We start from the raw sequence: 15,864 nt of genomic DNA on the forward strand, positions 1-15,864 counted from the left end.
ATAATTATAAAACTGTTTTAATGCATTTTTCTTGCTTTTCTCTGGCTAAGTGTCCAGACAGCAGGCTGTCCTCTTCTGTGTCTCCAACCAGTTCATTATATTAAATTAATCATTTACATCTGAACCCTCGAACCCTGGACTGGAAGACAATTTACTACCTGCTAAACTTAACTAATGAACCTCCCACAGAGCTCACGACAACAGAATTGTCATTGTCCAATGCATCTTCAGGCTGCATTGTGGTCCTCTTCCTTATTCCACTCCAGTACTGCTTTCCAATGTGGTTATATTCGCATGGCTATAGCATATACTATGCTTCCATATGGATGTCAGCAATATGAATCTAGGATGTCTATTATGGTTCTAGATCAGCATAGTTAAAAAAAAAAAAAATCTTTAGCACTTCAGTGATATTGTAAATAACATCTATGGTTGAGAATGTTGTGAGAATGCTCACATAATTCTGGTGGATGATCACTGCCTTTTAAGTCGCTCTGGATAAGAGTGTCTGCTAAATGAATGTAATAAAACGTAGCTACACATTATTTATGACATGTTAATAGTTCTGATCACCATTTATAAATATTTAGCATCTTTGACATTAAATTACTTTTTTAGTTTTCTTTCAGCATTACACTGCTAAAATTTGATTTACTCTCTGTGTCCTTGAATGTACATCGCATCGACCATAAATAAAACTTAAAAAGAGCTCTGGAAGTAATGAAAATGCAGAATGCCTACCCAAATTTAAGAATGTATGTTGTAAAATCACTGCAGCTCAGAAATATCCATATGCATGAGAGCAGCTATCCTTCATCATTCAGCACTGACTGGCTTCCTGCCACAGATGTCTACTCTACCATTTGACATTTTTATTCAAAGGGTGCTGTTCATGTGGTGCTTATGACAGATGTGAAATGTGGAATTACTGGTTGCCGGTACACTAGATCTATAAATAGAAGTACAGAATAGAACAGTGATGATGTCAAGTCAATACGCATGAGTGTTTTTATTCATATGGGTGCATGTGTATGCATGTGCATGTTTGCACATCTGTACAATATTTACAGTGCAGTCCATAAGTTTTTGGACAGTGACACACTTTTTGTTGTTTTGGCTCTGTACTCCAGCACATTGGATTTGAAATCAAACAATGAGTATGAAGTTCAACTGCAGACTGCCAGCTTTGTGTACATTGATAAGGATACATTCATATGAGTATGTTTAGCAGTATACTGTGACATTTGTGAGTGTATGAGCATGTTTAACAGTACACTGCAGTGTATGTGTATGTTAATAAGGATAACAGTACACTGTGGTGTATGTGTATGTTAATAAGGATAACAGTACACTGTGGTGTATGTGTATGTTAATAAGGATAACAGTACACTGTGGTGTATGTGTATGTTAATAAGGATAACAATACACTGTGGTGTATGTGTATGTTAATAAGGGTAACAGTACACTGTGGTGTATGTGTATGTTAATAAGGATAACAGTACACTGCAGTGTATGTGTATGTTAATAAGGATAACAGTACACTGTGGTGTATGTGTATGTTAATAAGGATAACAGTACACTGTGGTGTATGTGTATGTTAATAAGGATAACAGTACACTGTGGTGTATGTGTATGTTAATAAGGGTAACAGTACACTGTGGTGTATGTGTATCTTAATAAGGATAACAGTACACTGTGGTGTATGTGTATGTTAATAAGGATAACAGTACACTGTGGTGTATATGTGTATGTTAATAAGGATAACAGTACACTGTGGTGTATATGTGTATGTTAATAAGGATAACAGTACACTATGCGTATGTGTATATCTGTTCAGTGCAGTGCGGCGGCTGGGCTGACCTGGTGGATGAAGGCCTGGGCCCCGCGGGGGCTGAGCAGCAGGACGGCCCGGCGCAGCGTGTCCCGGTAGCGGTTCAGCTCCTCCGTGCGCATGGTGCTGAAGAGGCTGGCGAACACGCGGCTGATGTTGCGGTCCACCCTCTGCAGCGACACGTCCAGGCCCTGCCGCGACGCCTGGTCCAGGAAGCCCTGCAGGCCGCGTATGTCTGCGGGGCGACAGACAGAGCCAGGTGTGAGCCGGGGGGGGGGGGGCATGGACTACCAGCGCCAAATGCCTCCCACAGACAGGAGGCAACCTCAACTTCACACAAGCACAACAGTTAAAGCATGCACTTGCCCCACAATCATGTAGCTTCAAATGTAATTTCCTAACCAGTGGTTTTGGTATCCATACTCCTGCCCAGCCCATCGCTGGACTGCTCGGTTCCTGAATGCATGACAGCTGTTAAACTGAATGGCCACTGTGCTGTGCACTTCCTGAAAGCATGATGGCTGCCCAACTGAATGTCTTGCCTATCAGTTCATTGATTACAGGTACATTTCTTTCATACAATATGTATGAAATATGTACCACCCTCACTAGAACTAGAACTAGAACTCCATTCCCTTTTGGCATACTGTTGAGCAGAATATGAAGCCATTCAAAGGCAGTGCATATCAAGCATTGCTATTGGCTGTTCTGCCATTGAGGAGAGTGGTATAATGGTTAGAGAAATGAGCTTGGAACTGAGTTTGACTCCCAGCTGGGCCACTGCCACTGTACCCTTGAGCAAGGTACTTACCCTGGATTGCTTCAGTAGAATATGCAGCTGCATAAACAGATTCTATGTAATAATGTAATGTAATGTAGTTGGTCTAGATAAAACAATTTGCAAATTGCCTGAATGTACATGTAAATAATCTCCCTTTGTCATGATTAGTCCTCCCATGTTCTCTCAGGGATGCATTCCCTGGTATCGTTAATGGCCAAATCATAACCTTAATTCATCCCTTATCCTATCCTGCCTACACTTCGCCTGCAAGGTGTCCTGATATCACTTGCCTCCAATATGGTCTGCCCGTACAAATCTCCAAAAAACAGATTTTAAATCAATTGTGCAGATAAAAAAAATGGAAAAAAGATCTATTCCCATCATCAAAATGAATGCATGATGCAGGTTGAATTTTGAGTAGCGCTGTACAATAAGTTCAGAGTGAAAGATTGCTTCACAGAGATGGGTAGAAATGAGGATTCGAGCTCAGGACCCTAGCAGGAGAGACAGTGGAGTGGTGTTCTTATCAGCGTTGTAGCACATGAAATTATGGTCAGGTCTCCGAAATCTACCCGTACGCTTTGAGATAACTTAACTGACAGCAGCAACATAAAAGTGAAAACTTACTGCAAATAAGCCGACTGCTGTTTCATCGCTCTGGGTCCGGACCCAGAGAACAGAGAACACAACAACCTCTGCCGGGGTGGAGCTTTAATAGGGATGGGGGACATCCTGGGGTTTTACCTAAATATTTGTTTTTCAGATTAATGTGTGTTGCCCATTGTCCCAAGCAGACTTAGGATACGTTTTCAATTGGCCCAGACAATTTCAGGATAGTTCCCTGACAGTTTCTGTATACAATGAAAGATATGAAATCGTAAACATACTTTAAGTGGTTTTGTAATAATGATGATTTACTGTGGTCTTCCTTTTTTGCAAAGAGTAGGGGGTTCTCCGGTGTCCTGGCTAAAATCCCAGATCTGGCTCTCACAAAAACTTACCACCTAATCATCCCCTGTTTCAATTGGCTAAAAAAAAAAATGTCCTCTCCCTCCAGTGGAGCTGCTCAGTGGCCAACAATAGAGGATTGTGGTTGTACTGGGCAGCTCCCAGGTGTGAATGTGTATGAGTGTGAAGCAGGGCATTCCTGCAAAAGAGCATCCGTGCTCAGCGAACCTACCCTGGGTAAATAAAGGTTATAAAAAAATTTTTTATAAATTAAAAAAATTTAAAAATTTTGTTTTTAAAAGTATTCCCAAAATTCAGGGGTGCTCGAAGTTGACTGTGGTTCCAAGAGACTGGAGTTAAGGTACACACACTATGCGTTTTTACCCGGGAAAACATACAGCAATCAAGCTAAGGTAAATTTGCATTTTTGCTCACTTGTTTTCACAGAGGGTTTAAATTTAGTACAGGAGCTGTGGTCACATTGTCTGTACTGGCAGCCAGCCAGCCAGCAGAACACTTGTTAATATAAGGCAGCTGTTGATGATGTAACGTAACCGCTGATGATGCACAATACCTGTTAATGACATAAGGCAACTGTTGATGATGCAATGTATTTTTCCTGTATTAAATTCAAACCCTCTGTGCAAGCTAGTGTGAAAATGTTAAGCTTGTCTACCATAGCTTGACTGGTGTATGCTTTTCCATTTTAAAACTCATGTGGTGTGTTCGCCTTAACTACAGTCTCTTGGAAGCAAAATCTCCTGTAGCCTGTCAGGTACTCACATAAGGTGGAACACATTGAAAATTACAGTGTTACATTTTAGACAGTAGCCAGTTGTAGAGCAGCACTGGACTTAACAGAAGAATTTCAGGTTAAGTTCCTCATTCAAGAACATAAGAGCAGTGCCCCATCTTGAAATTAAGCATGCAACCATTTATTTACAAGTCAAATACAACAATCCTGCTAACTCCAACAGATGGAATTGTAGCACAGGTCTGAAGAGAAACCAGAAATCCAGATAGCATTACGCTATACTAAATTAACCTGAACGATAAAAACAAAAATAATGAATCCCTTGTTAGAGTCAAACAGCATTTTTGTAAGCCTTTAGAGACATACTTCTTCGCAAAAGTTTTGGTTTTGCCGTTTTTCAAAGGTTCTGCTTTTATAACAGGTCTTGAGAACATGCCTGGCTGCAGCTCATGTATTTGGAAACATCTGCTGCTGATCCCAGGGAAATGTGAGGATGGGACTTAAGGGAAGAATAAGTGGAAAAACAACAGATAATCAAAAAAGGCTGGAGGAGCAAAGCCTTCTCTAACAACAAGGATCACAGAGCAGGGATGTTCTCTCCTGCTCCCACTCCCTCTCCCCCAATCTCTCTCTCTCTCTCTCGCTCCGCTCTCTCTCTCCCTCTGTCCCGCTCCCTCTCTCTCTCCCTCCTGCTCCGCTCCCTCTCTCTCTCTCTCTCCCTCTCTCCCGCTCCCTCTCTCTCTCTTCCTCTCTCCCACTCCCTCTCCCTCTCTCTCTCCCACTCCCTCTCCCCCTATCTCTCTCTCTCTCTCCTGCTCCCTCTCTCTCTCTCTGTCTCTCTCCCGCTCCCTCTCTCTCTCTCTCTCCAGCTCCTGCTCATCCCTCTCTCTCCTTCTCCCTCTCTCCCCCTCTCTCTCTCTCCACCACTCCCTCTCTTTCTCTCTCCCAATCTCTCTCTCCCGCTCCCTCTCTCTCTCTCTCTCCCTCTCAGTATAACAGTACATAAAAAAGTAATAACAAAGTTAGACAGGTTTACCTTCTATTGAGAATATTGTCTACAAAATACTACATCTTGTTCTGACATTAGTGCTAATGGTCTCTCTCTCTCTGTCTCTCACTCTGCGTGTACAGTACATAAAAACAATAAAAGATATACTGAAAAAGTGAGCACATTCACAAGTAAAATACTGATTATGAGGATTTTAATGTTATATCAATTAGACAGATATGGTTACAAATTATTTACATGTTGTTTACAATATATTAATTACATCTTTAAAATTAGTCTCCATCCTTCTATTCCTCTGGCCTTTTTTTTTAGTTTCCTCCTTTTTCCTACCATGTCCTATTCTATAAAATCCCCACTATAAAAGGAATTAAGAACAGCCTGGTCTGTAATGAACTAATTCAGAGAAGAAAACATTTGTCTTAAGAAATATTTCACCAAGACTCTTTATTACTCTCTACCAAACTAAGGCATTAATACCAGAACCTTTTAAGTGCTGCTCTGCTAACCTGCATGCAGTTAAAAAGGGAAGGAATACAAGAGTGGTCCAACACGTGTGCACACACACACATACAGTATACAAACATATTCACTCACGCACACACACACACACACACACACACGCACGCACACATACACAAAATACAGTGCCCTCCAAGCATCTGATATCACAACGAGGGGGAAAAACCAGAATGAGGACCATTAATGCTTGTGCATATGTGTACGTGTGTTTGCATGTGCGCGTAGGTGTGTACATGCCTGCTTCCAATGAATTTCAAAGTATATGCATACTTTCAATGATAGTGCCTGCACAACAATTTAATCCCTGCGTTTTAACCGATGCGTACACGCACAGCAGTGGGTCTGCGGGGCGCGTGAATAAACACAGGATGCAAATAAGTCCGTAATCCCCCGCCACGTGCGTCTCCCGCTCACTTCCCTTTCCCGCCCCATCGCGGAGATAAAGAACCTCCCCGCATCTCTGCACCGCAGGCAGGGAGCTCCAGCTAAAGCTCGACTACGCCCTGGTTGTCATGGCAGCAGTGATCTGTGAAGAGCAGGTAAAAGGGAGGAGGAGGATTTATGGAAAAAGGTCACTCATTGGTTACCTTTTTTAATTGGGATGTTACAAAAGACTGTTTGGTTTTTCGGTGCGCGCCTGTCGCACGTCACAGGCTAGGCGCTTAAACCAGCCGGCTCACTCCCATTAGCGAACAAAGGGCACGGTTGAGAAACAGAGCCGAAATGGACCTTAAGTGGAACGAAGCATGAAGAGCCTTTACATGGGTGAGGTGTGGTACAAAGCCATTTTATAATGAAGAAAGATTGTGTCTTGGTATTCTTCTGTCCAGACACACAGTCGGTCTGAATGGACCAAATAATCATTATCCGTCCTGCTAGTGTACCTGAGTCACTCAGAGATGCACAATAGACCACGACATTGACATTTTTCTGTGAAGAGCAAAAGAGATTTTAAACAATTTTGAATCTTTCACGGTTGATTCCCTTTGAAAATAAATTGATTGGTGTCTTTTCAAGTGCTTTTATTAATAAATGTCACTTCAGACATTTTAATCTTGTGTCCTGAGTAAATACTCCTTTACAAGTCAAAAAAACTTTCATTTTATAGTACTCAAGCTGTTGCTTATTTTTTGCAAAGAATCCAATAAGAAACAGATGAACTACAATGACACTGATGCCGACCAGTCTTTTATTAATAACAGCAAAGGAGAATGAATACGTCTAGAGAAGGCTAGACATAATAACTAGCTAAAGCTTGTATCAAGTGTTCCTCATAGCTGAGAAAACATGAGAATCCAACCGCGCCAAACACTGTTTACTTCAGAAAGGAATAACTGTTGTCCTTCTGTACATATATACATAATTGTACAGAACTATGAATTAAGTGTATAGTCATGACCTCGTAAAGAACACCTGTATCCTGGTTGCACTTTTGTTGATTATATAACTGTTGTGCAACACAGACTCAGCAATGACCAAGCCCATCCAGTGATACTGACATCACAACATACTCCTCTTAGTCCACTGTCTCACAAGCCCTGCGGATACTACGCTAGTGATCATTGCGGATATGTAAACTGGCACATATGACATGTAAAATATGAAAAATATTTAAAGATCTCTTCACACTCACACATATCACAATATTTTTACAAATATACATTTGACTAAAGACATTGCAACTGAATGAATATGTTATTCATACAACCTTTTGGCAAAAATCATGACAAAAAAACCATGACAATTTTCCAGCGTGTCACAAGCATTGCCAAAATGATAGCTAAAATATGGTTATTTAACATTAATTATTTAATATTATTAAATTATTTAACAAATCAACACGTTGTTTATGCTTTATTTTTACTTTTTTCACTCCATTTATTGTTTTGTCAGTATGATTGCATGTTGAGACATGCAGTGTCAGTATATATATATATATATGTGTGTGTGTGTGTGTATGTGTGTGTGTGTATATATATATATATATATACACACACACATAGCAGACTTTTATTTAGATTTTTATCTCTTTTTTTTTTTTTTTTACTTTAAAAGCACATAAATGGGGGGTAGGGGGTGGTCCAGTAAAAACAGCGTCTGGCATTCCTGGCATAATTATGACAGATCATTGCCAATTAGTGGTGATCTCTCTGACTCAGGAGAGAGAGAGAGAGAGACATCATGTCAGCTCTTCCTATGAAGATGGCTGTACAATGACTGGTCGGCGAGCAGTGATGTCATTTAACTTCATCACCCGAGGAGCCTGCAGCTTGGGTTCATTCTTCAGCGACACTGAAACATCCACCAATCGGCTGTGTTGCTATGGCTCCCAGACTACCAAAGGAGATGCATCGATGCAGACACAGTCACCCTCAAAAGACAAATACTTATTGCCTCGGACACAAAGTCTTCATCAATTGTTAGCTCTGGCTCAGTGTGTGACGGGTCGAATTAGCCCCCATCTTTTAATATTTCTGTGTGTGCGCCCCCGTCGGGTTTTTATTGAGTACCAAGACAAATATTATCACAGGAACAGGAAATGAGAGCATGCAACTGCTGTTGCTATGACAGATAAGGTGCTGATGACCCGTGAGCCCATTAAAGCTCATTGTGTTTGATGGCTGTTGGTGTTTAATGCCGTGAGCCGTGACCTCTCAGCCACGGCTCGGGAAAAAGAGATTCTCATCTCAATGGGACTCATCCATCGAGATAAATAAAGGACACATGGAATTACCTTTATTTATCACCCCTTCACCCCCTTAAAAATAAGAGGTCGGAGACGGTCACTGATGCAACAATTACACCAATGATCAATCCTCATTCACCGCTGGATCGATCTATTGCAAATTTCATGCATAAATAATTTGTCGATATTTATTCATAACAAATAGTAAAAAATAAATGAAAAGCCAGCTGCTTCAGTCGTTCAGTTGTGTTTCCAGTTGCTACTGCCATTTGATTTGTTTTATAATTCTTTAGTTATACCTTACTTATGCAAACCTTTTAGGAAACACAAGTGCATGCTTTCCATCACAATAAAGCTGAAAAACTACACTACATATAATTCTATTTAAGAGAATATAAACTGAGTTAGACTGAATGAGAAAAATACTGAACGAATGTAAATCTTCTGCTTCTTAGACAGTAGCAATACAACCCATTTAAAACCTCATGGATGCCAACAATAATAGTCTCAACCTCCTCTATTTACAGGCACGTCTCTGCTTCTATAAACCGTACATGAATCTGTGGAAGCAGTATACCGGGGTAGGCATTTTTTTTAGTCGTAGACACAAGAATGATAAGCTTTTGGGGTAAAAAGGAAAACATCCATCAGCCTTGTTTTGTGATCTTTACACAGCAGGCTCAGTGACTGCCCGCGTATCTTCACCTCTCTCTCCTTCACTAGACACGCATTATAAATGCACAGGCCCTCTGACACATAGATACCACTGAAACCATCCATACTGTGATGGTGTTTCTACAGATCAGAAAACACTGCAAGGGGGTTGTTAACCTCCAGCTGATTCTTTGTGAATGATATCATTCAACTGCATTAGAATGACTTCTGACATTTTTTTTCTCTCTTCTATTGTCACAAAGACCGTTTATCATTTTTCTCTCCTTAGGTGCAAAACCCTAACTTGCCTTTGCTGTGCCAGCATTCTTGACTGCATCAGGGCAGTAGCTGTCACCAGCTGTGTATATGTCCTTCCCACAGGTTTAAAGCCACTGTCAGTGTAACAAATGCCACCGTCCGCCGAGAAGAAATGAAAACAACACGTATCCCAGACAAAACCTTCAGTTCCCCACTGAAACAGGGCGGCAGGCAAGCCTGGTGGAGCATGTAAGGAGCTAAGCACGGACAGTGAGAGGGGTTGAGATAAGGCATTTTGCCAAACGTTGGTTTTGTTTCCACAGTATCACTGTCGGCAACTCATTCTCAATGCATGTTTTTGTGACTTGTACACAACTGCACTGAATATTTCATTTGATTTGGACACTCGGAAAAACAATTTCATTAAACAAAATGAAATAAAATACTAACGATCCCAAGCTGTGTGTTGTCTTTAAATTTTACTCAGAGAGCTATTCCTAGCCTGCTTATATCCAAATAGCAGCATTTAACGACATCTTACAGAAGATCTTTTGTTTCAGCCTACCATAAACACATAAAGCCTTTAGCCAGTAACCTCATCGTGGAAAGGCTGAACATTAATTGAGGTCAGTATTTGGTGGTTTTCACATTGACCTCAGAGTATGCACACAGTGACTGCAGGGCACATAGTGAGGCTCAACCCTACAACATTATCATGGGTTAGAGCATGGCACCCAGTTATGCACCAATTTTTCTTCATTTATTTTTTTTGAATGCGCCACCTAAATATTCTACATCCGGCTGGCCAACTGCATAGTATCAGTGTTAACTATTTAGATACAAATAGAGCATCAGCAGAGGTATGACTAAACCAATGCAAAGATTGAGTCTTGCAATCCAGCAACATTTGTCCTTACCTTTTATTTATTAAAAAAAAAATACCAGAAGAAGAATTCTTGCTTATAAACGTTAGTCAAAGTGAAGGAAAAATGTAGATTGAATCCCACATTTAAATATATTAAATGTTTATCGCAGATTAGTGAGCATAAAGAGAATATTCAAGCCATATGCTAAGCTATTTTGCTGCAGTTGTGCCAGATGCACTTTGTACTGCAGTGTTGTAAAAACATGCAATATAAAATATATAATTATTTGTTAATGTATTGAAAATGGACACAGTCAAGACCTCAGAGCTCAGGTTTACAGCCAGAGAGCCTGACACACCATTTTGGCAGCTGAGGGACATGCAGTCCAATCGCCTGAGGGAGGCAGGAGCTCTAATCCAGTACCCAGGGGTACGGCCGGAGACAGAGGAACATTTAGGTCCCTTGGAAGGGGCTGGTTAACCACCCTGACAGCACACTTTGATTTCATGTCAATAAAGGCGCTTAGAACTGAGACCTGAGGGGATGGGCGGTGGGGGGGTGGGGGGGGATGAGTGGGGTTGAAAGTGTGAAGGGATCAGGGCAGGATGAGTCCAGAACATATCTAACACACACCAGTTCACATTCATTGATTTTTCTTTTTCAAGTTTTTGTTTTTTTGGAGCTCAACTCCTTGGAGATTTCAGGATTCTCAAGCAGGGGCAATCTGCCAGGCTTTCTCTCGGATCCCTCCTTCAACGTTTTCCCCAGAAACCCAAGAACCGATTGAAGGCATTATGTATACATCTCCAACAAAATACCGCTACAAAAATGACCTCTCCAAAGTAAGTTGGATATCTGTATTGTTTGGCCAAGGTGATACATGCATGATGCATGTTATTGGAGTACTTGTGCTTGTCCTGGTAATTAACTTTTTTTTAGTGCTGCTTAGTCAGGAAATCCTTGCAAAAAATATTATTCATTGGTACTCTCCAGGTAAAATATAGGCAAAATAGAATAATTCATTGTCCTTCCTGAAATTCCACTGAAATATAGCCTTCATCCTGCCTTTCCTCTATCCCTCCATCTCTGCTGTCTATTTCCATGGCAGGTCTTGTAACACTAGTGCAGCCGTGGCAGATGAGAGTGTCGGAAAGGCAGGACTGCACGGCGCAAAAGGTGATCTGAGGCAGCTTTGGCTCCATCCCGATGACACAATTCAGAGTGTCGGCTCCACCCCCATAATGCAGATTAGCACGTCGGCTCCTCCCCAGAGCACCAGCTCCACCCCACTACACAGCTCCCAGCATTGGCTCCACCCCCACTACACAGCTCCCAGCACTGGCTCCACCCCCACTACACAGCTCCCAGCACTGGCTCCACCCCCACTACACAGCTCCCAGCATTGGCTCCACCCCCACTACACAGCTCCCAGCACTGGCTCCACCCCCACTACACAGCTCCCAGCACTGGCTCCACCCCACTACACAGCTCCCAGCATTGGCTCCACCCCCACTACACAGCTCCCAGAATTGGCTCCACCCCCACTACACAGCTCCCAGCACTGGCTCCACCCCCACTACACAGCTCCCAGCATTGGCTCCACCTCCACTACACAGCTCCCAGCATTGGCTCCACCCCCACTACACAGCTCAGAGCATTGGCTCCATCCCCACTACACAGCATCCAGCATTGGCTCCACCCCCACTACACAGCTCTTAACATTGGCTCCACCCCCATGATGCAGCTGAGAGCATCGGCTCTGTCCCCAAGACATCTCTACTACCAAACCTCCAACGTACTTTACAGCCACAGCTCAAAACCAGTGGGGAGCCTTTATAGCCAGCACAGCCTTAAAAAGATCACTTTAAAATACTGGAATTTATAGACCTGTGCCGAGCATTTGTGATGTGAACAATGACTTTCTCTAGCACATTTCCATATTGTTCTTTTGCAATGTTATTGCCTCCATAACTGCAGGGATATTTCAGAATAAAAATAAGCCAATGTTATTATACATGGCTTTTGAAGAGAACACGGCAGTGTACAACTTGCAAAAGCCACTGTAAGGCATAAAAATAAGATATTGCTTTAATGTATTTAAAGGAAATAAGGAGACTGGGCCAGAGGAGTGGCATCGCTGAAAGAAAGAAAAAACGTTTTCTAAGTCGGTACGAATCTGGATATGTAACTATTCAGATCTGAGCAGATCACTGCCCTACAACTCAGCCTCTGAATACTCAAATGTAGAGTCACTTTTTATTCAGGAAGATCTGATGCATTACGCACACATAGGCTCACATGCAGACACACTCCGTGTGAAAGTCTGAGAGAGACTGTAATACTGTAGGTCTGGACGCAATCAACACCTTTCCTTAACTTATAAATAAAAACACTTTTTCCCTCCAGAGACACATTTAGGAGTTAACTTTGGTAATTGCTGAACTCATCAAACACTGTTTTTGAAGAAAAAAAAAAAAACAGGCCATTGAGTTCAGCAAAAAAATATTTGTTGAACCCCAGTCAGAGCCTGTATAACTTGACTGACCCAAAGATGTCCGCACTTATGTTCTAGAAGGCTTATGAGAAATTAAAGCACTGTCACTATCGCAACCAGAAGAGCGCTTGAGTTATTATTATTAAGGGGCAGAGCAGGTTGGGGCATTCTGAAATGTCTTTGACACAAATAAATAAATAAGCAGCTCCTAAGCTTCGGTTGAGAAAAAGTCAATTTAGCAGCAAGAGTCAGTGAATGACCTGCACATCGACACGGCACGAGTAAACAACTAGAATTAGCTGTCAGACTTTGGTTTGTGAAACTCTAAGGTTGCTCTGGGGATATGGGATGTGTCCCATATGTGTTCTATCAGCAGCTTTATCTCTTCCAAATGTGATTTGTGTTACCCCAATGGAGCACAGCAGTTAGACAGGTCCAATACCTGCACAAAAAAGAACTCACTGAACTTGACTTAAGTGTCTTCACAATTACAAAAGTTTGTGTTATGGATATATAATTTATAAATAAATGAATAAATAATCCAAAATCATAAGCCACAAAAATACACTACCATAAGAGCTGAAAATCTGTACTTTAACAACATGTGAATTGCTTGATTACAAATCTAAAATCGTAGATTACAGATTCAAATTAAAAATAAAATAAAAAACTTATTTGTCCAAAACTTTATGGAGCTCACTGTGCGTACATTTACATGTGCATAGCTGTGCTAAATGTGCTGTCATGCTAGTTAGTCTAGCAGGCATGGCAGCCCTTAGACAGCAAGCTGCAGAGCCGGAGAAGCTGACAGAAATAAACCTTTCAGGATCCTCTTTCTGTCAACGCGTTGCGGGGAAAAGGTGTCTGACTGGCCTCGATGCAGGGTGAAAGTACACAATATCTCGGGCCAATCCTCTTTCCGAGTGTATGATAGCACAGAAAGTGCTAGCGCACGCCAGGGTGAGGGTCACATTTGCGCTGAGAGATCAGGAGAATAGGAAGGTGACACAGTATTGCTCAAGAGGAAGACCTGGCCTACGTCTATTATGTGGTGAAAAGGTAAAGCTGGATATGAGCATTATCAGTTTTACTAAGAGGGAGAGATAAAGCCCACAGAACAAATCATATACTGCAAGCTCTACTCAACATCTAATATTACTGCTACTACTGCTACTCTTACTACTAATGCTGCTACTACCCCCCTTACTACTATTACCGTTACTACTACTGCTGCTACCACCATTGCTCCTGCTACTACTGTTACTACTGCGACTGCTATGGCTGTTGCTACTACTATTCTACTCTTGCTGCTGCTACTACTACTACTACTACTACCACCATCATTGTTCTAATGGCAGGGCCAATGTGAGCATTAGAGGGATGCACTTGCAATCATGTTCAGGGGGAAATATGCTAAAAAGTAACAATTGTAAAAATAAAATAAAAAAATTGAGCCCATTTTCCCCTTCATGTAGAGCCCACACTGTTTCTATGGTGTGGTGATCCACAGAGCAGGCTTTGATGTTGGCATAGTAATTAATTAACCGATTAGACAGAAAGGCAGACGGCCTCATTGTTCCTCCACCACATACGGTGCTCTGAGGTGAAAAGACAACCTGCTAATAGAAAAGGCACTTCTCCATTTATGACAAGGCGCACAGTCCCAAGACTATGAACTGGGTGGAGCACTTAATATCAGCAAAGGTGGAGGGCAGTTCGCTTTGCCCCAGGTTTGACATCAAGCAGAGCAAAGCCGAACTATTAAATGTTGTTACCAGTCAAGTTGCACGTCTTGCTTGAAAATCACTTTAAAAATACTGAAAGTTCAGCGGCTTGTTCTCTGCAGGTTGAACACATTCTGCGGACTAGACAGGGAATATTCCCATGTTGAACTACATCTACATTTATGACAGGATGGGTGTTAGGTGTAGGAAATCCAAATTCTAGCAACCAAGGTTTGACAGGCTTAAAAATGTAGTTTTTAGTTGGTGTCAGAACATGGTGATGAGTTGTGCAGTTCTGACAGATACAGGAAATTAATTCTACCACGGGTGGAAAGAGGTTGTTGTTTCTTTGGTCCAGGGGGAGGTTAATTAAGCAGAAATTCATATTTTACATGCAAAGGTAGGAGCATCCCCCCCCACCCCCCATGACCAAATGGAAGACAGTTGCAAAATAATTTGCATTTCAGTACAACTGAGATTTGCATAATGATCATACTAATATAGTGTGTAGAGCAACCCTATGCTTAACAAAACAAGTAAGCACTGCACAGACAAACAATGAACAAATAACACTGGTTATAACTGCTTGGAGTCAGCGCCATTAGCATCAAGGCATTTAGACTAATCCAGTTTTCTTCAGGCTGTGGTGAGAAGACCGGATTGGCCAAAAAAGCATTGATGCTAATCTTGCCTGTGGCTTGTTAGGGATATTATATGCCTGTGTTGCCCATTTTTATTATGTTTTACAGTTAGCACAATTGCCTTTCATTTGCTTTAGTGATGTTGTACACCTGTTGATCCAGAAGTGGCGTTAGCCAAGTATGTTGCCCTGGCACTCTTGCTTATATATGTTTATAAGTTATACTTTAGTATATTGCACAGGTAAGATGCACATTTTTAATGTAATTTAAATCATCCAAGATAATGGCATCGGTTAAATGAATGTAATATAACATGCACTGCTGCTGAGCGGTCCTTTCCCATTATGACGAGCGTATTGCATTACCAGCAACTGCATCAGCCAAGTCCTTTTTCAATGCTGACACCCGAGTGTGGCATAACTGGGGCTGATAAATCCTGAACAAATCCTGCTTAAAGAGGACACCACCTTTCTGAACTGCGCCAAAGTGCGCCGCTGCTAAAGGAGGGGACCCCTGGGGGCTCTTTCCAGGCCTGCGTAGGCTAAAGGGCCTCAATTAGCATCAGAGATGAGAGGGATTTCTCTCGCCCATCACAGGCAGGAAGAGCGAGAGAGAGAGACAGAGAGCCTCAAGCTCCCAGAACCTACTGCTCATGCCTGTTCCAGGCAGCTTTGACATGTATGAGTTCTTCTGACATGT

General features: G+C 41.9%; 1 protein-coding gene across 2 annotated transcripts in view; it reads right to left on the reverse strand.

Moving 5' to 3' along the window:
- The window catches only part of grid1a (glutamate receptor, ionotropic, delta 1a), a 266,451-nt gene that overhangs the window by 90,638 nt on the left and 159,949 nt on the right, over positions 1–15,864 (reverse strand). For both annotated transcript variants that reach the window (XM_035401218.1, XM_035401219.1), the window contains exon 4: positions 1,861–2,066. In XM_035401218.1, coding sequence (XP_035257109.1) covers positions 1,861–2,066 — 206 coding nt within the window. The remainder of the gene's footprint in view (positions 1–1,860; positions 2,067–15,864) is intronic.

The sequence above is a fragment of the Anguilla anguilla genome, chromosome 18 (genome assembly GCF_013347855.1).
Source record: "Anguilla anguilla isolate fAngAng1 chromosome 18, fAngAng1.pri, whole genome shotgun sequence".
In the NCBI taxonomy this organism is placed as follows: domain Eukaryota; kingdom Metazoa; phylum Chordata; class Actinopteri; order Anguilliformes; family Anguillidae; genus Anguilla; species Anguilla anguilla.